We start from the raw sequence: 24,099 nt of genomic DNA, 5'->3' as shown, positions 1-24,099 counted from the left end.
ACCCCGTGTACGGTAAAAAAGTGTATGTGCAAAAACACCACACAAAAAACGTGCACTGGGGTACTATTTGTGATCCCTCTTCTAAAGAGGAAGGGCCACCCTTTTCCTCAGGGCTGAAGGCTGAGTACTGGGCCCACCCAGCCGAAGCTGGAATGGACTTACATGGCCCCCTGGCCGAAGCCAGAGAGGGGCCTTTTCTCTCTGGGACCGCATAAGCGGGTCCCAACAAATACTCAGCAGGGAGCTCTCCTGAAGAGAGACCCCCACTAAGGGAGAGCGCCTGGTTTTTAGGCCAAGGCACTCTCCAAGACGTCAGGGCTAGCCCATAAGGGAATAGCACCCTCCATCAAAACGTGGCAGACAAATACCACACCAGTGACAGTGACAAACAAAACATTTAAATAATAATGTGCACAGTGCATAACACACTGGGCAACAGGTTTTAAAAATTGCCCATCTAGCCGCAGCTAATGCAGAAAAAGGCGATTTCTTTATTACTTGACTCTGACACTAGAGTATAGGTGTGATTCTCTTCTATAGGTTACACAGCCAATTATGGGGGGTACAATATGATTTGGAAATAAATGTGTACAAAGCTTATAAACCTCCATGCAATGAACATTCTGGATTCATACAGGAAATGCTTTAAGATTACAAAACATGGGGGGGGGGGGGGTAGCCTAATGGTTTTGGGGTCCCTAACAAATTTAGTTTTTTTGAATGCGCTCTTTTTTAAGATGCCTGCAGTCTCTATACCCCCATAGTATAATCCTGGGGTTTGATATGAGTCCATGGTAGACAAGGCCAGGAGGGCATGAAAATGGAGAAGAGAAGACAGTTATGGTGCAAGAGAACAGATATTTTCACACAACAGATGGAGGAAATGATTTCCATAAATCTTCTCTTTCCTGAGCTCCATCTTCCGTCTATTTTCAGAGCAGGCATGCAAAGTGTGGTGACATTGGTAGGATGCCCCCATACATTGGTAGGATGCCCCCATACTTGTCCTTTATGCCCCATACATTGGTAGGATGCCCCCATACTTGTCCTTTATGCCCCCATACACTGTTATGTTGGAGATGCTACATTGAATAAACTGTTATGAGGAAATGAGCACTGATTGCTGATTGGTTGTCTCATGTGAATAAATATTACCCATAGCTTTGTATGATTTGGGTCATCCTACGTCCAGCCATACTTGTATTGTATATTGACAAGCTGTACAAAGTGCTCACCAATACAAATAAAGCAGCACAGCGGATGTGAGCAGCATTTCTGCCTTGCACAGATCTATATATATCCTTGCTATGCTGCACGAGGCCCCGGCACTTACACAGCATGCTCAGGCAGGAAGCACACAGGGGTGTCAGGAAATCCTGGTATCACATCTCGGGGCCCATCCCCATTGTACCAGGGCTGGACGTGGCATGCTTGTGCACCTGAAGTGACTCCATAGAACAGAGCTGTCAGTGCCGAGCGTCTTCATTCTAATATGGCTGAAAAGAATCTGAAAATCGTATCCAGTGACAGGGGTCTGTGTGTATGGGATTGTATTATATGGCTTTAGAGTCATATGTCTCTCTAGAGTAATATGTCTTAGGATGAATCACTCTACAATGGAAGCAGCCGGGGAGGTCAGATGAAGATTTTTTAGGCATTGTTGATGTTAATAAAGAAAAGACCTTAGGTTCTGTAAACACATCAGATGATTCTTGCCTGATATGAGCAGTCGTGCTCATCTTAGGTGAGAAATGGACGTGTACACAGGTTGCCCAATGGATCCACAAGCAACCGACAGAGCGATCGCAATACAAGTCAATGAAGGAGAGCACAGCGGGGTGCCGCTTGCTGGTTCTTCCCCCTCCCATGGAACAGAATGTGTACAGTGCTCAGCCCAGGAATTTCTTTGAGCCGGGTGGGAAGAAATTGTAGGCGGGTGGCATCCCCTGTATTGTGACCAAACTCTTCAGTGGCCACATAAAAACAGCCGGGTGGTGCGCCCAGCTAAAAAGGGTTGGGGAGAACACTGGTGTACAACACTCCTCCCTTCATCTGTCACTCTTCATGAAAGATTTCCAGCAAGAAATATTCAAATATGTATGTTGCCCTATTCTGGACACATAAAAACATAAAACTTAGGAAGATTCCCCCTCAGCCCAAGCACTTTCCCAGGGCCGGGTCATCACTCTCCGCTCACCTTGACATTTTCCTCTGAGATGCAGCAGTTCTCGGTCTTGTCGATAACGCTCTGCCGAATCCGATGTAAAAATGCCTGAAAAGAGAAGAAAACAGATTGTCAGCTCCTGTGAACACCCCCATACACTCAGCATCATCAGCACAGCTTTACCAATGTCAGCAAATTATAAAGATTCTGCCAATAACCGTCACCGTGTTATCTCTGTGCCACACAATTGTGGAAGACGGAGGGGGAAGTGGCATCAAGGTGGCACCATTCCGCTGGCAGCCTGTCACTTCCATATCTCAGCTTTGTATGTTATAAATCACAGGATGGAGAAGTAATTATTGGGGGAAGCGTGACACACAAAGAATTTATTGTTATGGCAACTTTATAAATAGTCCTCAATGAACTACAAATTACTGTAATGGTAAAAACACCAACACTGATATATACACAGCTGAAAAATAAAATTCACTGGTGACAACAGCTACCTGTGCTTCTCACTCTCTGCCATGGCATAGATACCCTCAGCTTTGATCATGTGATGTACACCATGTATTTGTTATTACATGGACGCTGGTTGGCGACATTGGAGTGACGCATTCTGGGTGACAGTATTGGGATAATTAGCAATCAGGCATTGCTGGGCACTGGGGGTCAGGGTGTCAAACACACTATTCATAGTGATAAATGAAGTGAAAGGACAATTATCACCTTTCTCAGTGTGAATGGAGCAGTGCAGGCCATGGCAAAGAAGTGAGCATTACTCTCATTTACACCTAATAATCACTCTCAGGTATGCAATATACAAGTAAATTCCATCATATAATATTTTGTTATTGATAAGAATTGAGGTTGATACATCTGCTACATGATAGTTGCAGAATTTTGATTACTGCAGCAAACATTTATCAGCATGCTGCACATTCATTTGGCATTTGAAAATGAGAAAATATTTTATGTAATGCAGAAAATAACCCTAATCTCTAATGACACGGGTAATAACGGTAGAAAAGATGGGGCCCAGGTAGAAGCTTCCCCCAGGGAGGGAACCTAAGGTCCTGGTGAAGTTGGATGAAGAGGTCGGTGGAGACGGGTTGGAAAATGAAGAGGTCCGTAGAGACGGGTTGGTGAATGAAGAAGTCCGTAGAGACGGGTTGGTGAATGAAGAGGTCAGTAGAGACGGGTTGGTGGATGAAGAGGTCCGTAGAGACGGGTTGGTGGATGAAGAGGTCCGTAGAGACAGGTTGGGGGAGGAAGAGGTCTGCAGACACAGGTTGGTGGAGGAAGAGGTCTGCAGACACGGGTTGGTGGATGAAGAGGTCGGTAGAGACGGGTTGGTGGATGAGGAGGTTCGTAGAGACGGGTTGGTGTATGAAGAGGTCTGTACACACGGGTTGGTGGATGAAGAGGTCAGTAGAGACAGGTTGGTGGAGGAAGAGGTCTGCAGACACGGGTTGGTGGAGGAAGAGGTCTGCAGACACGGGTTGGTGGAGGAAGAGGTCTGCAGACACAGAGATGGGTTGGTGGATGAATAGGTCCATAGAGACAGGTTGGTGTATGAAGAGGTCGGTAGAGACGGGTTGGTGGATGAGGAGGTTCGTAGAGACAGGTTGGTGTATGAAGAGGTCTGTAGACACGGGTTGGTGGATGAAGAGGTCTGCAGACACGGGTTGGTGGAGGAAGAGGTCTTTAGAGAAGGGTTGTCAGCAGAAGTTGAGAGGAAGCTGAATAAACAGATCACAAAGATGATAGCTGGATGGAGAGATTATGGCGTGTGGCAAGGAAAGTGGTGCAGGGACTGTCCCTACTTTGTGTCATCATAACAAACCTCCATCATGAACCACACACAGTACTTTCCACCTCACAGTGAAAGTCATATTTAGGTTTTTATAATTTGTGCTCCTTTTATCTGAACCATCCTGAGATCAAATGACACTGAATGACTGTTCCAAAAACTGCTCAGTGACACAGACAGGAATGAGAGGTATATGAATAGAAAATATCGGTAGGTGGATAGGGAAGAGGAGTATGTGGACATTGAGCAGGGTTATATGCACAAGGATTAGGGGTAGGTTCAAAGGGGTGAAGGATATGTGGATGAGGGGTAAGAAGATAAACAGAATATAGACAGGGGTGTGGGATATGTGGATAAAGGAGATTTGCATAGGGATGAGAAGTGAGTGAATAAATGGTATGTGCCCTGGGATGAGGAATAAGTGGGTAAGTGAACAGGTATAAAGAGTATGTCCTTAAAGGGCATAAAGATGAGAGGTATGTGGGGTACTTGTACAGGGATAACGGGCGTTTGGATGAGAGGTATGTGCACAGGGATGGGGGTAATGTGAATAAAGGATATTTACATAGAGATAAGGGGTGCTAGCAGTATGTGAATAGGCATGCAGGTGTATGTGGATAAATGGACAGGGAGTGGTACGTAGATGGGGGTATTTGGACAGTCACATGATCTGGGTACAGAACCGGCAATGTGAAATATTAAACATAATATAGAAAAATCTTTTTAAAGAAGAATAAATCACCAAAGTGACTCCATCCCCCTCATCTCAGAAATATTCTAAAGCAGCTGCAAACCTTTCACGTGGCTGTCAGAGTCATTCACTGACAATTATCTCCCACCTGGAGAGGTGAATCTCCTCCCACTCACTGCTGCCATTACTCCCCCAACACCGCCACACTCCTCATACCGAGAGATGGGAAACAATTTACAACACAGACATTCACCAGGAACACAATGGGGTTCAGGGGTCACCAGATTCCTGGTAATTCTCCATCATACAAAGGCATTGTAGACAGTTGTGCTCTTCTTGTGGTCACAGTTTGGTGAAGACTCTTTTCTGTTACCCCATGATTGTGCCCTGCGGTATAAAGCCAGCTCCATAAAGACATGGGGGACCAGCTTGGTGTGGTAGGACTCAAGTTCCCTGACCCTAACCCTACCGAAAACCTTTGTAATGAAAGTTTTAATCTACAACCTATGCACAGAATGGGAGTGAGGGCCCTGTGTGTATCCACTGTAGAGAGATGGATTAAGACAGAATGGGGCCCTAAGTAACGTAGTGGCTTTACCCTCTTCTTTTTAGATCAGTAAGAACTGAACAAGCACTGAATAGCTCCTCCATTTGCATTGTCCACACTAATACAGTCCCAAAAGACAGCAATGCCTACAACGCCATCATCTCTAGCAGGTAGGTACAATGCTCTACCTCTGGTTGCTGCAGAAATGTGAAGGTTGTAGTTGGACCTCCACCAGACCCTAAGCATAGGACTCCAACTCCACAGACACGGTGACAAGTCTACTCTGCTGGGTGACAGAGACAAAGTCTGGGTGTGTCAGACACAAAATCATTCCAGGAAACACAAAACACAAAACCGTGCCAGAACACATCCTGCCACTGTACACCGCAGGAAACGGACCACAACAACTCATTCGCGGTGAGGTGCGAGCCAGCAATGAGGCCCGACGGCACAGGAAGATTACCAGAACTATCCAGACATGAGAGCCAGAAACTGCTGCATGACCCTCCTAAATTCTGAATTGTAGCACCATATGCTCGTTGTAAAGACACGGCAGCAACAATCTACTATCCTTCCTGACTAGAAAATGATATCAGTGCCTTGGTGGTAAATTTCCAAGCCCATTGGTTTTACTGCAAAAATAAATTGTTTGATGCAAAGTAGAAAACAATATGGTCGACTTCCATAGGAGAATTGGCCAAGAATAAAAATTGACCACCAATGAAAGTTCATAGACTTCTAGGTGTACAAATGTTAGACCCAAGCCCTTCCTTCACCAGGACAGTTTCTGGGAACCTTAAAGTACATGAAAGGCTTCAAATGGAGATGGAAGGAACCCATGTTGGCTTTTATTGATGTCAGTGACCCTTCTCGAAATTCACCTTCTCGATTTAAACCCTTCCTTCCTAAAAGATGAAAATCCAACATTTTGTGTTAACAATGAAACAAAAACAGAGGGGGAGTCTTCCAATGATAGCTGTTGTAAGAGGAGATTTCCCTTTTCATATCCTTTCACTTCCCGTTACATCTTCCAGACAGGAAGTAAAGGGAATTCTTCACAATTTTGGTAAAGGAGGGCTCAGGAAATCACAATACATAATGACAGTTGTAGTGACCAGTTTACAAGCTTTGAGCGACACACGTACTGCTGGTATTTCAGAAAACATTGCTGAGATCTTCACCAACATGACACAAATATATCTATAAAAAAGAAAAAGAACATTGGAGCGGTTGCTATGGACACCATCGCAACTTCCTTCATACTTCTCTAGAAATAAGTTTCACATGGGTGAATATAATGAGCAGGTAATTAGTTTATATCAGGATGACGTTTAATCTGATGATGTTAATCTCTTTCAATGCACATTCAGTTCTTGAAATCAGCGCAAGCCGCAGAGGAGTTGGTACAACTGTGCAAGAAGGGAAGATGGAGGACAGGTAGAGGAAAGCAGATTTGAAAATTGGGGTCCCAAAGAGCTATGGGGGCTCTGTATGAATCCCCTTTTACGACATGAAGCTCCTTGGAGCTGTGAGATTATACTTAGGTATGGAGAGGACCAGCAAGTAATGAAGTCAATGCATTACTGGAAACCTCCCAATAGTACTGGGAGTATGGCGGAGAATCCTTTGGAGTATCTCGGAGTATTAGCAGTATCTTCCTTTCTTCTGTATTCAGGCCTCTCCCTGGCATGGTACCGATGTGCTCCCCTTGTATGTCACAGCGTGCACGGGTCTCCGCGTTTCCCCATCCAGCTGTGTGAAATATTTATTGGTGTCACAGGCTGCTGGTGAACAGCTGCTGGAACAATGGCCGCATTAAGCAGACATCACACCACTTGTGCATGCTGCCCAAGATTTTCCGAAAGTCAGGGCTAGGGGGACGATTCCCGCCACCAGCTCCGCGCCAATTTCCAGCAGCTCGGGATTAGGAGAACATCAGGTTATATGTTAATGGATGTGGATACAGAGTGGCCATCATCATACAAATCAAAACTCCAAAAATGATTGGATTCATAGCTGAAGCTTCACATACACGTCAGATGATTGTCGGGGAATGGGGGAAAGGACCGGGTATATCACAATAATCCCCCCTGGGTGGTCTCCTACAGAAGCGGAATGTGCTAATGACAGAATCCACAAGTGTCAGCGGCTGGAAAGGACAAGGGCCACAATGAATGGAGCCAAATTCCATGGAGCCATGGCACAATGCAGCTGTAAAGGCAGAACTAATTGATATCCAATGAAGGAAATCTGCAGATTCCAAGCTACTCAATGGTATGGCATAGTCCTTGTCGTCTCCTCCATAAAGTCTCTCCCCAGACCCTTTTATCTGGGTGCACCACCCAGCAATTTTCAGCAACCACACAGCTGTTTTTGGGTGATTACTGAAGAATTGGATCACAATACAAGGGCTGCCACCCGCCAAAATCTTATAAAAATTCTGGGTAAAATACTCTGTTTATATCATGGAGGACCAGCAACCACATCCTTCACATTGATGTACAGCATTCACCAAATGGATTGCACTTCTGTCCTTTTCTTCAATGACTGGCACAACCCTCGATATACGATCAATCATAGTACCCTCCTGCAGATGGCAGTATAACCTATTGGTTTTGTGATTGATAATCAATCAATGGTGGTGTCTCTCATTGGTCAATCCAGCAATGTGTACTAAATCAATGTTTCAGGATAACGGTGCCGGTTTATTCACTGGTAAAATATGAAAAGGAAAAACAAAGCGTTGCATTGTCCAGATTTCGTTACTCCCTCCATGTATCTATATATCTGCATTCCGGCAACATCCAGAGGAAACCACAATTTTCACACTTCTCAATTTATAATAGGCCTGCGGTCAGCACATCCTGCAGCACTACAATAACGGCTTCAATGCTAATGTCTGCCCTAAGAACCGTGATCCAAAAGAATGGAAAGAAAAGGGAATGCCGATTGGTTGTTCTGGATTAATATAAAAAATGAATGTATAGAAAAATCAGTCCATAAACAACAAAGACATCAAGCTGATATATTAAAGCCCTCCATGGCTGGAGAGGATACAATTATTAGTGAAGCTGAGTGATCCAGCAAACCTGGAATGGATTTCTCAAGGTCATTTGCTAGCAAATGTTTTCAATCCTGGACTAAATCTATTCCAGGTTTGCTGGATCACCCAGCTTCACTGATGAAAGTATCCGCTCCAGCCTTGGAGAGCTTTAATGAATCAAGCCCTTTGTATCTTTAGGGAGAGCTCCGATAATCTGCACTCCAGCAATGCCATAGAGTGACAACGCTCACTCAATCTATAGAGGGGCAGAACTGATGATTTCCTTACCCCTGTAATATAGACGGGGGGCAATACCCAAACATATTACAAATCCCTTGCACTGGTATATTTACCAGACCAAAAGGGTGCCTAAGGTTTGCAGACCTATAAAAGTCACATTTTGCTATGATTTGCACCACAGCTTTTGTTATTCCCGACTTTATCCCAAACATGAAGGGGATTATTACAAGAAGCTGAGCGGAGTCATTTACAACTGCACCTCGGCTCATTTCTGGCATCCCGCCGGCCCGGCCGATTGAGAGGAATTGGCTAGAGCGGAACACTCAGACGTGGGAGTATCTATGTTACCTTCCTCCTTCCTTATCTGCACATTCTATACAGAAGAAAGCCAATAATTGGATCTCTGGCGTCAGCGCTCAACAGCCCTGAAATAGAAATTAATAATCTTCCATTAAGAATGGTACAAGTGGTACCAGAAAATAATGCGCCGTTATTATTCCCGGCGTCACTGGTGGGCGCTTTATCGTCACAGCGCGAAAGCAATAAGCTGCCTGACACAATGGAAGCTAATTCTGCGGAATTATTATAATATTAAGAATAATGAAGTGCTGTCAGCTTTCACCGTCACGGGCTGAGCGATAGAGGAAGACGACAATACGTAGCGACTGATCGACGCGCACAACCAGCAAACCGGAGTCTGCTCTGACGACAAACAAAAGGACAATAAAAATAGAATCATCTGCTGTCTTTTTAAAGCTTTTACATGCTCATGCTGTGCTTCTTGCTTGGTCATGCAGCAAAGCAACTGCGCTTTACGGTACAAAGTGAGCCTGCGCAGACCACAACAGGCTCACTCCGCAGCTGTTCTGTGCAATCCCAGCCGATGTTAGCAGGGCTGCTGACCACACAGCTCACTTTACACCATCATGTGAATCTACAACAAGAAGTGGGTGAAAATGTGGAAGTTTCATAAAAAAGTGGAAGTTTCATCACTTGCACAACTTGCAGGTATGCAGAACATGTGACTCAACACAAAAAGTGGCCAATCAGCTTGCCTCAATGAAGTCACATGGGTCTTGTGTAAGCTCACACTGGGCTTTCTCCAACCAGGATTATTGTAGTGTAAGGTGCCCTTTAAATCTGAACGTAAGATTCTAATTTAGCACTGCCAGGGGCGATGTGAAATTTGTATTTATAAAACTTGCACCAAGGTTGCCATTACAGAAAATGAAAGATTTCAGGCAAATGAGGACTTTTGGGGTCCAGTGATTATTGAAAACAGATAATAAGCAGGTAAGTAGGATTCTTTGGAAGGTAGTTAGCCATGGACGTCCCCAGATTTCTTTTATCGCTTTGTCAATGATGGCAGAATTAGTTTTTTACAACATTAGGCCGAGGCCATAGGGTTTAGAGGTTTTCTAGATAACACTTTGATGGGGTTTTAGGTCATAGGAAGGGTAAAGCAATGTTAGTGAAACCTGAACAAACGTTGTATGCTGACTTTCACTATTTGTATTAATCATTTAGAAAGTAAAAAAATAACTTTCTCAGCGGCTTCCTCCTCCAGCAAAATGCCATTCCAGGGAAGGGGGGAAACTTTTCATCAGGGCACCAGAATCTCCTTGGTATGTCTGAGGGGTTTGGAAATATTAGAGATCTGACGGTGTGGGGGATCCCGGCAGGATTGCAAGGCCTCCTATTTATCCCCGTAATGGGACATCTTGTAGGTCATCGGTGGTAATGGGACGATTTGTAGGTCATCGGTGATTGCAATGTATGGCTGCCACTTGTGCAGGTTGCTTGCATCTTCTCTTCCCCATTTCTGTCATAGTTAGCTTAGACATAAGTCCATACAAAGCAAAGCAGAAGATGCAAACAAAGAAGCCGCTGATGTTGGCAAAGACACGGCGTGAGATTGCTGGCAGCTGGTACTAGTATGGCACCGGCAGCTGGTACTAGTATGGCACTGGCAGCTGGTACTAGTATGGCACCGGCAGCTGGTACTAGTATGGCACCGGCAGCTTCCACAGCAGTCCGGGGTGACCCCCTGCAGAGGACACGTCCTAAAAGCCATCTGGTAGGTTGCCAGTGAATGGAATCCCAGGGCAAAGCATATGATCAGACATCTGACAAAAGATAATATTACAGCCAGGTGAGCTGACTTTTACAATACACTTTGGTTATCCTCCACCTTGCAGGTGAACAATGAAAGGAGAAGCAGCAAATTGATGAGATTATCCCTCTGTACACTCTCCACCAATCAGCATTTTCCTTGTCAGTGGAGTCCCACTGACTATTAATGACTTCCCTACCTCTTCTATTCAATTACAGATACACTAGTTGTATTTAAAATACAATTATTCCGAATTGATGCATAATCTAATTAACAGGTCATTCATTTGTATTTTCCTGGAGTAAGATACAAGCTCTTTGCCCCATAATGTCCTGGAAATGAAATGATTTTAGTGATTGCTTGGTCATCTGTGATTGGACACTACAGGAGCAGCAGGGTACTGACAGTCTCCTTGCAGTGTTCTCCCCTCAGATAAACAAGTTCAGGTTACAAATATAAAGACTTTGGTAATGTTCTCATTTTTGTGGATTTTCATTATTTGTCTTCAGTCCTTTCCTTAGCATGTCCAGCATGTCACACAAGAGTTAATTCTGCAAGCTTGTAAACCTCTGGCAGGAGAAGACGACAGAAGATCTCAACATCCAACGTGGCATTGCACTGTGCCAGCTTGTGAACCTCGCTGGAAACCCGAGCCGAGTTTATTTTTACCTTGACTTTATATGACGCCAGGCACGATGGCCGTACGGCATTCTCACAAGTGTCTGATCCATAATTCTACAACCCGCTGCACTCTGTCCGGTGAGATGTCACATCAATGAAGACGAAATGGATTTTCACTAGAATTCATCCGCTGATCCGATATACCAGCATAGGGCCACTTACTGCCGGCAGCATTAAGGGGAGGCCTGCAGCGGTATCTGATCCAGAGCTGGTCCAAGAGAATTATATTTTGTGATGACCCCTAATGGGAAGCTTTCAGGCTCCACTTTTACAAATGTTTGATTATTATTGCAGAAAGGGACAGGCAATGTTATGTATTATGGAGAGGGGAGGACTGTCAGTCAGATCTGACTGGTTTATGCATATCGGCCTCCTATGCAGTAACCTCTTATATTAGCAATGCTTATTGAGCTTTTGTGGCTTACAGCCACCACTGGAGAGAATGGACTAGATCTGTGCACTGCCACCAGAAAAATATGGAATGGCAAGTATGTAAAACTGTGAAAGTCACATTACAAATGACTCAGATGTGAATTTCCTACTAATAGGTTATGATTTGCTTTTTAGGGGATTATAAAAAAGATAAAGATATTGCCTCAAAGTCTGCACCGTCCTTGCAGCTGCCTGGTTTTATCCCTCCATATAACCTCATCATCTGTCACTGCCGTGCTGCTCTCCGGCACAAATCCTAACCCTGGCATTCGGCACAAATACTGACCCCCGACTTTGGCACAAGTACTGACCCCCCTGACTTGGGCACAAATACTGACCCCCCGACTTGGGCACAAATACTGACCCCCGACTTGGGCACAAATACTGACCCCCCTGACTTGGGCACAAATACTGACCCCCCCCCACCTTGGGCACAAATACCGACCCCCCTGACTTGGGCACAAATACTGACCCCAGACTTGGGCACAAATCCTAACCCCAGACTTGGGCACAAATCCTAACCCCCGACTTGGGCACAAATATAGACCCCCGACTTTGGCACAAATACTGACCCCCTACTTGGGCACAAATACTGACCCCTGACTTGGGCACAAATCCTAACCCTGGAATTCGACACAAATACTGACCCCCCACTTGGGCACAAATCCTAACCCTGGAATTCGACACAAATACTGACCCACAACTTGGGCACAAATCCTAACCCCCGACTTGGGCACAAATCCTAACCCCCGACTTGGGCACAAATCCTAACCCCCGACTTGGGCACAAATCCTAACCCCCGACTTGGGCACAAATCCTGACTGAAAAGCCCCTCGTCCACCTTCTTCCATCACTGAACCCTGCACAGAACTCCCCCCCAAAAAGCGACAATTATCATCATGAATTATTTAGGATTGTATCACACATCATCTGTTCCTCTGTTAATCCTGGAATAAAGGGATTTGTTGTGATTTCACCTTTTCTCCTTGTTACATTGGGTAGCGGAGAGGTGTTTGTGGTCACATGTGCAGATAAATGATGGAAACAGCGGGATTGTGAGACGTGTGATGTCACCCTGCGTGTAAGGAGTAACAACTTGTAAATCTAACTACAGATCACCCACAGGAACCACGTATAGACATAAACATGGAATACCTTCCCATCTCTCGGCCCTGCTCAATGGTAGAGGAGACAATGGAGACAATCAAAGCCTGGCTCTAACATTTCCAAAAACACAAGCTTCCACTGCATGTTTCTACAAATTTATTTGCAGGCCATAAAGCAAAGATCTGTAAAGTCTGGGTTGACATTAAAACCGACGCTGGATCTTCCATTTAAACCTAACTCATTGGGCCTGATTCACGATCAAGATATCCAAGGCTGGAGAAGATAGACCATCATGGAGAACTTCAGTGATCCAGCAAATCTTGAATAGATTGGACTTGATCTGGTCCAAAATTAACAAATGTTTTTTCAGAAATCCTTTCCTGGTTTGTTGGATTACCCAGGCTCACCCATGAGTCTATCTTCTCCAGGCTTGGAGACCTTTCATAAATTGGCCCATGGTACTCATTGCTTGGGGAATATTACCTTGTCTATGAAACCCCCTTCATTACTGATAGGGCCAAGCATGGTTTACATGGACGGTTGTGCAGCAAGAGGTTTTAGTTCTTCAATACTAGTTCACTGCTCCTAAAATTGTTCAATAACTGCATAACCTCTCATTAGGAGTGAAACTAAAGAGATCAGTCCCGAGACAATCCGTCTCATGATCAACCAAATGGGAACGTTTTTCGAATGCCTCAGTGAATGGTTGGAAAGGCATTTTAATAGCATTTGCAATAATGAAATAATTCCTGTCTCCCTGCAGTTTCAATGCAAGATGACCACAATGATAGATAACAGCTATTTTAGTGGTTTTCAGGCATTTAATAAATTCCAGCAAGTGCCAGTCCCAGCCTCCAGTCCAACCTACACTCTTGGAAAGCAGCAACCACACCACAAATAGATTGTCCGCGACAGGATCTTTACATACATAACACTGGTCAGTGGGTGCACAACCCTTAATCATTTCCATGCACCCATTGACCAGTCTGATCAGTCGCCATTCTATCCAATCCCAACCAGGCACCGTGATCGGTTAATGGAAGTGCTGATCGCTATACCAACAAGCAAACCCAGCATGGCAGTGTTGGTATTGTAAATGGCGGGGATCGCTCTCCTTGGCTTCCAATTGTTAGACAATGATCCCCACTGATTTATGGAACCCGTCATAGCAGGAATGGGGGCTGCAGAGTGAATTTAAAATTATTCTGGCAATGAACAGGCATTGCCGATCAATCTTTGATCGACTTATCCATAGTTATTAATAGATTTAGCAAAGATTCATTGTTTTTATGTAATTGAACATCTAATTTGTTGAAAACTTTGCACGGTGTATGGCCGTCCTAATGTCCACATATCATAAAGGCAGCAGATCCCATGCAAGGTCCCAATGGTTGGAGCCATGTACCAACTGTGTAACCATAACAAGCACTTTTGCAGTTCACAACCAAATATCAGTGAGTATACAAGCAATGAAAATTCCTGGACAGTTGCTCCTTCTTCATGTAAAAGGAAACCCAATGGCTGCTCGCCCAGTTTGGGAGCATTGAGGCAAGTTTTGGTATGAAGCAATGAGGTCGTACTTTACCGACCCCCCTATATCTGAAGGAGCCCGGTTTGCTAAAAACCCCGGCAGTCACTTGTGGGCATGAAAGCTAAAGTCCTTGCAATCCAAGCAAAAAAAAAAAAATCTTATTTACATTCCTTGTGGTGCACTTATGAAATCAGAAGACGTCCAAGGATCGCTGATATGACAAATATGTAGAAGAGGCTCTTATGAAAGATTAGAAAAGTTCTCACTTATCTCAGCTGTGACTGTATGTAAAGACGAGGAGGAGGAGGGAGGCCAAGCATGACATTTCCTAATCTTCTTTGTAACATACAAAAATCTGCAAATGAGGTCCTTGTTATTGGGGAGGTTAAAGGAGCGCTCTACTCCATATAATAAATGTCGGCTTCTAGGCATAGCTCTACAGAACCAGGGCTCCCGCTGATTAGGATTCAGACAAAAAAGAACATCACCGTCTCTTCTGAAGATATAAAGTTACCAACACGGATTTATAAAGAAGGGAGCGTGACGAAAGGTTTGTCTTATGGCCACATGCTTCCTGCTCATCTCAGGAGGTTAGGTTATGTTGAAATGTCACTGCCCTAGGCTGTGGCCATTACACAGATCCTGGCCTCTTCCTTAACGGGGCCACTCCAGCCTCCCCGGCCCTCAGAGCAGCAAATTCTTGCTGCAATCAAAAGGCTTCCAATGACAACAATGACTCTTCAGAGGCCTCATTCACTGCACTTCATACAATGTCCTCAGAGACTCCACAAGGATCCGCAGAGTACAAAATGCTTTTGTTCTGGCAACCAGCAGAGAGGGACAAATACCTCTCCATATTGTGACCGACTGGGCATAGCAAGCACCGTCCAGGGTCTCCAGCCTGTGAATGATTAATGACCCTGCAAAGCAGAATAAGGGAGCACAAGGACCAATGTGAATCTCTTGTTGCTTTACATATGGTGCAGGACACCAAAATATTCCTTTGCCCCAGGAGCCCAGTCATGGGCCTGCAGAACAGAACTCTCCGAGTGGCTGGCAGGGATTTGTAGTTTCTCACCCAGTGATGGCGTCATATGCACAAGATACCCCTTTCATTTACTGACAAGACGTGGCTGAACAGTGCAAAACCCGCCGAGACATCCCACACCCAGCACACTGATAATCAAGGCACTGACTAAGCACCGGCTGCTGGGCCCGTCAGTAAAATAAGGATAATTAGCCAATTAAGAAGTCTGTCATGATTGCTGACGCCACCCTGTCAGTGACATACCCCACCGTCTACTAAAAGGGGCTTCAGCAGGGGGCAGCCATATTGTTCACCCCCACCTCCTACTAAATGAGAATTATTGTCATCACTTGACAGTACAAAGTCAGCGAAACTGATCACTGCACAGAAACTCTCCACAGAGTAATGAATTTTATTGTGTGATTCACACCGAGAGACGGACAGAACATCATACAGGAAATGGAGGGAGGAAACCAGGTCAAAGATCTGACAGCCAAACATGGCGGAAGTTTAAGTAAAAAGTTCCACAAAAACAGAACGTTACAGATTTTCCTGGTTTATGTGCAATGCAACAAAATATGCAACACAGAACTGGCATAATAGCACCCGGGTCATCTTATAAGTCTTACAGATATTACTAAATAATGAAATGGTTTGTGCAGACATGGGAACTAAGCACAAGGATCATGGAAAAGTCTCATAAAGGGCACTGCAATTGTGCAAACCTGAGATCTCAGCAAAGGGATGGTAGAAATGCCATAAAATGGGCACTGCAATCGTGCAGACCTGGGACCTCAACACAGGGATGGTGGAAAAGCCTCATAATGGGTACTGCAATCGTGCAGACCATAAGATACCACCGCAGGGGTGCTGGGAGCTCCTTATAATGGGCACAGCAGGTGTACAGTCACAAAACGTCTTCTGCATTGTCCACTGGGACAACCTGGGACCTCAGCACAAGGAAGATGGTAAGGCTTCATAATGGGCACTGCCATTGTGCAAACCTGAGATCTCCGCACAGGGATGGTGGAAACACCAAATATTGGTCACTGCAATCATGCAGAGCATAAGATCCCACCACAGGGGTGCTAGGAGCCCCTCATAATGGCAACAGCAGGTGTACACTCACAAAAGGTCTTCTGCATTGTCCACTGGGACAACCTGGGACCTCACACAAGGAAGATGGTAAAGCCTCATAATGGGCACTGCAATTGTGCAGACCATAAGATACCACCACAGGGGTGCTGGGAGCTCCTTATAATGGGCACAGCAGGTGTACAGTCAAAAAAGTTCCCCAGGTCTTCTGCATTGTCTATTGGGACAACCTGGGACCTCAGCACAAGGAAGATGGTAAAGCCTCATAATGGGCACTGCCATTATGCAAACCTGAGATCTCTGCACAGGGATGGTGGAAACGCCATATATTGGTTACTGCAATCGTGCAGACCAAAAGATCCCACCGCAGGGGTGCTAGGAGCCCCTCATAATGAGCACAGCAGGTGTACACTAACAAAGGGTCCCCAGGTCTTCTGCACTGTCCACTAAATCTGTTGACCGGCAAACTTATTTGTAGACGTCTAACACCACCCAACACCCTGGGATGAGAAACGGCGACAACTCGTAACACAAAGTATTTCGGCAGACCCCAGCCACCACCCCCAGGCCATGTATTTTGTAACATTTTACATGCTTTAAAGGTTTATTTATTTATACGAATTAGCACATCACACCTACAAGCGTGACAAATGAAGGGACAGTTGGAGATTTATTTATTTTGGATGTTTGCATTCCACCCTAATTTCCTCTACACAAGTGGCAACCAATTAGTTGGTTTAGGTTTTGCGTATAGGTGAGATCTTCCATGCTCCTCTAGTTGTCCTTTGTAAAACTCTTCCCAGCAAGGGAATCATTTTTTTTTAGGAGGCCCAAAACTGAACTAAATTGATGGAGGAGGGGAAAGGGATGAAGGGACAGGATGACACGTAACCCTTCCTCCATAGAAAGAGATTTGTCTGGGTGACAGATCCGCGATATGTGCATCAAACTCGTGCTCCATTGTGGTGCCGGCTCTGAGGGTGACAAGGAAGGGAGGAGGAGGCCCTCGGCAGCATATAAAGCAGCTAATGTTCATGCCACAGACACAAAAAAAGTGCAATTCCCAGGCAAGAGAGACGTGTTGTTGATCTCCTTCCAAAGCCTCATTGTGTCCACGTCTGACCTACTTGATGGAAAGAAAAGATAGAAGTTTCTGGAACCATTTAATTTTCTGCTCTTATATAAGACGCCGAGCAACGGGTCCAGAATCCAAGCAATCTTATATAAACCCTCATCCCTCCATGTTCTTAAATCAACAAAAAGAATCCACAAGGACGTTATAAAAGGACAATCGTTCTTGTTGCTCATACATACAAAACGATGGATCCCATCGATGAAACAATCCTTGGTTTGTGAACAATTGTTTGTCATGGCAATGATTCTGTACTAATAATTTGGACTTGTATGGATCAAGCTCCACATCTGGTATAATACGACTTTTGAAAGATGAATGAAAAAACAATAATACTGAACAATCAGATCATTACGGTGTGCATTGGCCACATGGCGAGCGAAGTTCCAGACTCCATTGAGAGAAGCGATCCAGTACAACGTTAAGGGGAATTCCTGCCTGTATAGGTGATAAAAAATATGGCTGACCGAATGTCCCAATCTATTCACAAACACAACGAGAATGTGAAACATTCATACGAGTATTTACATTTAGACGTTCATTTGCACATGTATCATAGGCTGCATACACACGTTGGACTTTTGTTGTTGGATCTTTCACGATCCTTTCCAAGAACAAAAGATTGAAAGATCCATAAAGAGCGCTGTACATACAGTGTCATTCTGTTTTATGGTAAGTGGAGGGGGGAGAAGGAGCAAGCGGCACCCCGCTGCGTTCTCTCCCCTTCACTTTAATGGCGGGCGTTCCTCGGATCGATGAAAGACGATCGCTGTACAAACGTCAGATTCTTATCCGATATCAGCCCTGAAATGATAATCAGACGAGAATCATCTGACGTGTGTATGTAGTCTTAGGCCCGGTACATAAAACCAGATCTTCAGATTGGACAACATGACAAAGATGTACGATTTTCTTATATAGAAAGTGATCAGAATGTAGATGAGATTTGATTGATCGTACACATGACTCTACTATTGATCACTACCATCCAACACGCCTGTTCGCTGCATGTCAAGTCAAGGACTAAAAAAAATTGGTTGCTTATGAGCCGTTATATTCACTTCAGATCGAAATTGTTCTAAACAAACCTAAATAGAGGTCTCTGCAATATCTTTTTGGTAGCAAACGTTCTCTACTTTCCCTCCAGTTTCAGCGCTACAACCGACATCATCCACCCCCATTGGACATTTCCAGGAATATCAGATGTCGGTGTCCCCAGCTACATTCTGTGGCTCTAAGCTCAGACCAGCTTATCGTTGCAAGGCCCTGTACGGACATAGAAACCACAGCAAGTGGCAGGGGACACGGACATACAACCCTCCAGGACTGTCGAATGCTGATGAGAATGGTGAAGGTTGCAACCCTGGAACCAAGTGGTGGTTGGAGATGTTGTCTGCCGGGGAGGTGACCACCACTTTATTGCAGGGACATTTTGGCTGCCTAGCTGGGGACCAATACATAAATAAAAACATGTCTAGCATGGGGAATAAACAGTATCATCACAGGCCGATCTGTCTACAAGCTTATAAACGATACCTCACAACTTTTTGGTAACTGGTGAATCTTTCAAATGGGTCTCAGCAATTTTCCTATACTTTATTATTATTATTATACAGTATTTATATAGCCCCATCATTTTACGCAGCGCTGTACAAAGTCCATAGTTCTGTCACTAACTGTCCCTCAAAGGAGCTCACAATCTAATGTCCCTACTATAGTCATATGTCATTAATATAGTCTAGGTCAATTTAGGTTGAAGCCAATGAACCTAACTGCATGTTTTTGGGATGTGGGAGGAAACCGGAGTACCCGGAGAAAACCCATGCAGACACGGGGAGAACCTGCAAACTCCATGCAGATAGTGTCCTGGCTGGGATTCGAACCTAGGACCTAGCGCTGCAAAGGTCAGAGTGCTAACCCCTGAGCAACCGTGCTGCCCCTAACTTCACTTACAATGATATAAGCCGCAACTTGGTTGGTGTAGACAAGAATTGCAAGTCCTAGCAATTCACACAAAGAAATCTGTTCCAAAACAATCCACAATGTGAACGCAGTACCCCCATTGAAGAATGGGAATATCGGGATGGGAACTTTGATGGGGAGAAGAAAGTGTGGTCATATGACTGACAGATGTCCTCTCTGCCATCTGGATTATATTTGGGGGTCTCTGGAACAACTAATCAGGAACAGGCAGCAGGGGATTATGCAGATTGTGTATACTAAAAAGCATAGCGTAAGCGATCGGTCTGATAAGAAAATGGAATCATATTAGGGTCTCGTGAAGCCAGCAGTCAACAAGGAGAATGCTAACTTTACCCGTCCGGACAACATATGGGGGGGTGAGTACAGCAGCCATGATGGGGCATAGATGGGGTCAGATAGGAGGTCCCGGGGGGTCACAGAACACCTGGAGCCATTACTTCCTCTAAAGCTTGGAAGTGGAAAACCCATTTGGGAGTCCCTGAGGTCACATATTACACGTCAGCCATCACTGGGGACATCCCTGTCACTGTCCATTACTGACTCCGGATCTTGGTAACACGATTATTGGAGATGACTTCATGTGACAGATGGAGATCACTGATAACAGCAGTGGCGGGTTTACTCCTAGAGACGGTTACATTTCTAAGAGCATCTTAACTGGATCACATGTGTTTGTTTATGGAAAACGGAATGCATTGCATGGAAAATATCCATATTTATGGGGTCCTTGGTTGGCAGTACATGTACACACTGTGGGTGGCACTTGGCATACAATGACTGGGAACTTATGCCAATCTGATGGGCACAGACATAAACCAGACACGTAAGCTGCAGCCCTGGCATAGATGACTGTGGCAACTTTTCTATCAGCTTTTTGGGGTAAATTTTTTTTTTATATTTCCTTTCCATTTTGCATTATTTTAACTTTTCAATAGGCGCCATCAAACTGCCTGCACCGACATCTACTTGTTTTATCCTGGCATTACGTAGGAGGAAAGAATAGGGGCTCATTCACTATTACAGTTATAAAAGTTTGTGCAAGTACAAGCTGCAGTGCCCTTTATTGCAAATGGTGCCCCCATGTCATATGGCAGCCATGCTATGTGCCATAACATGCGGCTTTACCCAAAATAATCACTTATGTTTGTTTTGGACCCCTTGAGGTGCACTGGCATCCACTCATTTTATCCTGGCATTGTGTTGGAGTAAAGCATTGGGGCTCATTCATTGTTACGGTTATATAGAAAAAAAAAGTTTGTGCAATGTACAAGCTGCAGTGCAAATGGTGCCCCAATGTCATATGGCGGCCATGCTATGGGCCATAACGTGCGGCTTTACCAATAAAATAGGTGGAGGTGCACTGGCATCCAATCATTTTATCTTGGCATTGTGTCAAAGGAAACCATATGGGCTCCTTCAAACTTCTGTGTTACTGTTATAAAGAGAAAAAAAAGTTTTTGCAGTGTACAAGCTGCAGTGTCCTCCATTATGAATGGTGCCACAAAGCAGAAGAAGCCAACGCAAACATTTTTCAGGATTGTCATGTACACGTGTGTTTGCTATGGCGCATTGGCAGCCCATTTGTAATAAATAGGTTACCCTACCACAATCCAGCTTAGAAGATGAACATGGCCTAGCTGCAGCATCCGCCTGCTTTCTAAAAGCTTTGTTGCAGCAAATAGAGTATTCAGTATATCTCTGCATGTCTGTTATGATACCGAAAGCCTTACTGATCCTTGCAGAAATGCAGGAAGACTTTAGGTAACTTTCTGACTTGTTCACTTAGCAGAGATCACATGAACAAACACATACGGTAACATCTGTTCCTGCAGGACGGCTGGTGCATGTGCATACAGGCCCATAGCCTGACAATAAGGATTTTACAAATGTAAGGAGGTTACAAATGTGTAAATTATTCAGTGACAACTGTTGTGTATGGATGCTGTGATTATCATATTGTAGTGCTGGGATGACGACGGATGAAATGTAAAACCTAACCGGTAACAAATTTCTGGATGGATGTCCATGATGGAGGAGGTCTGGTCATGGGGTGATGGATGACAGCGCAGCAATTATTGCAATGTTGTTCTCACCAGTCACTTACAGGGCAGTAACAGCCCCCATGGGGGGATCGGACCCCTGTGATGATACTAATACAGGACAAGGTTATAAAACAAAACGCTGTCATTTTCTATCATTTAGGCCATCTCCGGGAGGGAGGCAGAAGGGTCACCGCGTCAAGTGCTGCAGATGGGACCAGTAACCCTGTGATTGCTGGAATGGTGGTCACTGGGGGTGAATCCTGGCCGGAGTACAGCAAGAACAACAGCACCATCACAATGTGTGACCAGGGGAAGATGACAGATGTGCCAGGGACTACTTCCCTCAGCATGGTCTACTTACCTTTCCTGTGATCCCTATACACAATGTGTGACCGGGGGAAGACAGATGTGCCTACTTCCCTCAGCATGGTCTACTTACCTTTCCTGTGATCCCTACAAACAATGTGTGACCGGGGGAAGACAGATGTGGCAGGGACTACTTCCCTCCGCATGGTCTACTTACCTTTCCTGTGGTCCCTATGAACAGTCCTCTCCTAAAATCAGCCCAATTTGTGCCACAAACCCAGTGCTGTGTACCCAACTATTCGAACTTCTATGAATTCAACTTCTGGCTACATATGGTGTCCGTGTTTACCAGCCCCGTGCTTTATACTCTCCTCTCTCTCCTGTACTCTAGATTATCATATTAGGGTTGTGTATCCACTTCTCCTCCCTTTTATACGATCAGTCCAGTGCTGGGTACTTACCTCTTCTAAGCAAGGAGATTCTTCAGTGATCCCCCCGACCCCTTTTAGCTGGGTGCACCACCCGGAACTTTGCAGCAACCACCCGGCTGTTTTGGGATGGTTACTGATGAGTCGGGTCACAATACAGGGGCCACCACCCACCTACAATTCCTTTCCACCAGTTTCTGGGTTAAGCAGTGTTCCTATAATATAAAGATGGAAGTGTTAAGTGAGCAGCACTGCTAAAAGCCCTTCCATAGACCCAGGAATACCCCGACAGGTGCTACCCAATACAAATTATTTCTTCTCCATGGACGTGATGTCATGGCACTGCTCACACTATACCGGGAAACTCTTTTCCTAATTGCATGATACAGTCATGGAATGATATCACTCTCCCTCCCCCTTATACGTCTTTGTTACACATGGAGGTCTGTGCATAATTCACATCAATACAGATGGGATTTTGCAGCCAGAATGCTGATAATACAATTACCTGGAGTGCCATTTAAAGATGAAAAGCAGGTTCACTCCAATCAATTGCAAATGAGTTTACGTCAGAGAACCCACTTAATGCAGATACCCCATCATCTAAATGCGTCTCTGGGCCCAGGTGGTCTACGTGGGTCATGTGACATTCAATCAGCAAGAGACCGCTGCGGGCATGGGGATGACCCAGCGGGACATTGGGCAAGGTGGCAATGAGGACGATGAATTGATGTTTCAGTATGAAGGTGCACAATGAGAACAATCTTCATTAAAAATCTATAAATATACTAAAATAAAAAAGAAACAATGATTTCTCTTTGTATAAGGAAGGCTTCTGCTTGGGTGAATTCCCAAAGGTCAGAAGGTTTCTCCGGCCTGGTACCTAGTGACAGTTCTCTTTGCAGGACCAGAAGCCTTTGCAAAGACACGGCAAGATGCAGAATTTCCAATATGACTTCATGGTGTCACAAGCCCGGCTTTCTGTACTAAATAAGTCGCCTCCTCCACACTGCACAGCCTATATATGAATGCTTGGGTGACTCCAATGATTATTCTGATGCCTGAAGCTGGACTTTAAAGACACGCTTGTACATCTGATTGCCCTCCTTGAACTCCAGGCTGACCCTAAATGCCCTCCATGTCAGACACCCCAGAAGGGGACACACGTGTTACGTTCTGTGTATTGCAGGACAAAACATTCACTGTATGGGAGCATGGCGAGTGTGTAAAAGGACGTATTTTATAAAGCGGCTATTCTTAGCTATGCACAAAATGGAGAAGTCTGTGATGAGTAAGCGGAGGCTGCTCGGATCTGACACATAAAAGAGGAAACACAAGTAAAAATTGAGCAAAGTGACTCCGCACCGTAGCCATTTCCACATTCCTAACTTACCCAAATGCACACAGATTATCTAAGCCGTTCATAGAAACCTGTATACAGTGTGTGTGTGGTGGCTGCAGGCCTTGTATACATTGTACAGTGGGGACTACATGTCCCAGCATTGACTGCATACACATTATATCATGGGGACGACAAGTCTCGGCACAACCTGTATAGATTCCATGTGACCGATGGCTCAGAAGGTCCCCAAATATGTTGCTTGGCTAGTTATTATACAAAGTGCACCCCAAAACTGAGCATTTTCATTGAATCCTAACTTCATCGCCCCTTCTGTCCGCCTTCTATAATCTCATAACTAAATCCTTGTATCATTATACCAATC

General features: G+C 44.8%; 1 protein-coding gene across 1 annotated transcript in view; it reads right to left on the bottom strand.

The window, feature by feature from the left end:
- The window catches only part of PREX1 (phosphatidylinositol-3,4,5-trisphosphate dependent Rac exchange factor 1), a 99,348-nt gene that overhangs the window by 59,363 nt on the left and 15,886 nt on the right, over positions 1–24,099 (bottom strand). The window contains exon 2 of the mRNA XM_072414110.1: positions 2,198–2,272. Coding sequence (XP_072270211.1) covers positions 2,198–2,272 — 75 coding nt within the window. The remainder of the gene's footprint in view (positions 1–2,197; positions 2,273–24,099) is intronic.

Source organism: Pyxicephalus adspersus, chromosome 6 (assembly GCF_032062135.1).
Source record: "Pyxicephalus adspersus chromosome 6, UCB_Pads_2.0, whole genome shotgun sequence".
NCBI lineage: Eukaryota > Metazoa > Chordata > Amphibia > Anura > Pyxicephalidae > Pyxicephalus > Pyxicephalus adspersus.
The sequence above is the reverse complement of the archived record's forward strand: the minus strand, read 5'-3'. Positions and strand labels throughout refer to the sequence as shown.